The sequence below is a fragment of the Urtica dioica genome, chromosome 8 (assembly GCF_054948205.1).
Source record: "Urtica dioica subsp. dioica isolate 48M chromosome 8, U.dioica_male_clone48M_v1_H2, whole genome shotgun sequence".
Classification (NCBI taxonomy): Eukaryota; Viridiplantae; Streptophyta; class Magnoliopsida; order Rosales; family Urticaceae; genus Urtica; species Urtica dioica.
In genome coordinates, this window is record NC_142763.1 from 41,022,633 (window position 1) to 41,024,481 (window position 1,849).

General features: G+C 41.2%; 1 protein-coding gene across 1 annotated transcript; it reads right to left on the reverse strand.

Moving 5' to 3' along the window:
• Positions 1-410: 410 nt before the first annotated feature.
• Positions 411-1,202, reverse strand: LOC149389832 (protein trichome birefringence-like). The gene has a single exon (XM_089622735.1). It carries the CDS (start codon positions 1,200-1,202, stop codon positions 411-413), a length of 792 nt encoding a protein of 263 aa, XP_089478861.1.
• Positions 1,203-1,849: the final 647 nt, after the last annotated feature.

Below are 1,849 nucleotides of genomic sequence, written 5' to 3' on the forward strand. Positions count from 1 at the left end.
TTTAGTCCCTGGACTATGTCGTGTGTAACAACTTGGTCCTTCGGCGAAAAAAGCTGTAGCATCGATACTTGGTGAATATGAGAAAATCACGATTGATCCTTCTGTCAAATTTATCGTCTATTTAGACAGAAATGTGCTGACGTGGCTTGATCGACTAGGGTAGTTACCATTTTACCCATGTTTTAATGGTTTCTGGCCTCTTCTTTCATAGACCTTGCAAATCAGTGATTCCCACATGTTTCGATTCAGCGAATCGCCGACAAAGACCAGTCTCTTCCCTCTCAACATCTCCAACATCTTTTTTCCATCAAGTCTAATTAAATTTAAAACAAATAAATACACAAATTGCAGATTTCAGTAAAGCAAAAAAAAAAAATTAAAAAAAATTAAAAAAAAATTAAAAATTAAAATCAGTTCAATTTAGGAAGGAAAAAAGAATTGATGGGTTTCCATTTAAACTTCTGAAAGTCCAAGTCAGGTCTTCCGTTAGCAACGCAGTTGAATTGTTCGTCGACTAGAGAACACGAACCAGGCTTGTAATACAAGCCATACGAATCATCTTTCACCCATTTACCATCGAAGAGATCACACTTCCTCAAGGACTCAATTGAATCGTCCCTGTTCGTCCCCTGCCCTGTCGACGCCCCTGTACTCGTTCCGTTGCTCTTCTTTTTCTCCGAATTTACTGCCGTATCTTTCGACACCGGAGTTTTCTCTGATTTCGGCGAATTAGACGTCTGGTTTTCCTGTTTCGGTTTCTCTGGCTTCAACTGCGCAGTTTGATTCGACTTTGAAGCTTTGCTCTCACTGGAACTGCTCAAGCTCTGCGTCTGATTCTTACTCGATTGGGAATTCCCTGAACTACGAGTATCGGATCTAGAAGAATTCGATTCGCCGGGAACGAAACCTAAACCGGAAGAAGTAGAAGGAGAAGAGGAAGAACTCCCGTTCGGAAAAAGATAAGAAACAATCGAAGAGACTTGAGATCTGTAACCAGAAGAACCGCCATTGGCGAAGACGTTGGTGAGCCACGGCGCGGCGGCGTTGGACGACGGACTAAAGGCGAAGAAGACGGTGACGAGGAGAGATGCGAACATGAAGCCATAGAGGAACGCCACCGTCCGGCGAGTCTTGTAGGCGGGGATTAGGCTCTTGAAGTCGGAGACGCTCACCGATACGGCGTGCTTCGCCGAGTCCGCCATTAACGAGTCCTCTCAGAGCTTCAAAATTAAGGTTAGGGTTTCGATCTCGATGATCACAAAGAAGAAGAAGAAGAAGAAGACTGGTTTTCACTACCAGTTCTAGAGAGAGAGTTTAGAGAGACAGAGAGAGAGAGACTCGCAGTAGACGAGGACGTTTGTCACGGAGCGAATATTCTATAAAAGAAGAGGAAACCATTAAAACATGGGCAAAATGGTAACTACCCTAGTCGATCAAGCCACGTCAGCACATTTCTGTCTAAATAGACGATAAATTTGACAGAAGGATCAATCGTGATTTTCTCACATTCACCAGGTATCGATGCTACAACTTTTTTCGCCGAAGGACCAAGTTGTTACACACGACATAGTCCAGGGACTAAAAATGTCATTAATTCTATTATCAATCGCTATTCAATACAGGCATACATTATTATAAATTCTTAGATATATATATATATATATATATATATATATATAGTATTTTTATTTTTGTTTTTTCCTTTGTATGTTTTCAAGCAATTTCTGGTTTAGAATCAGAACATGCGTCTCCTTTTTCCATTAAGAAAAATATGTAGAAATGTCGCCAGACGGGGATTGATTGGCCTTTTGGTCCCCTCTTTAACTTTTTGCTTAAAGTTATGGAGGCA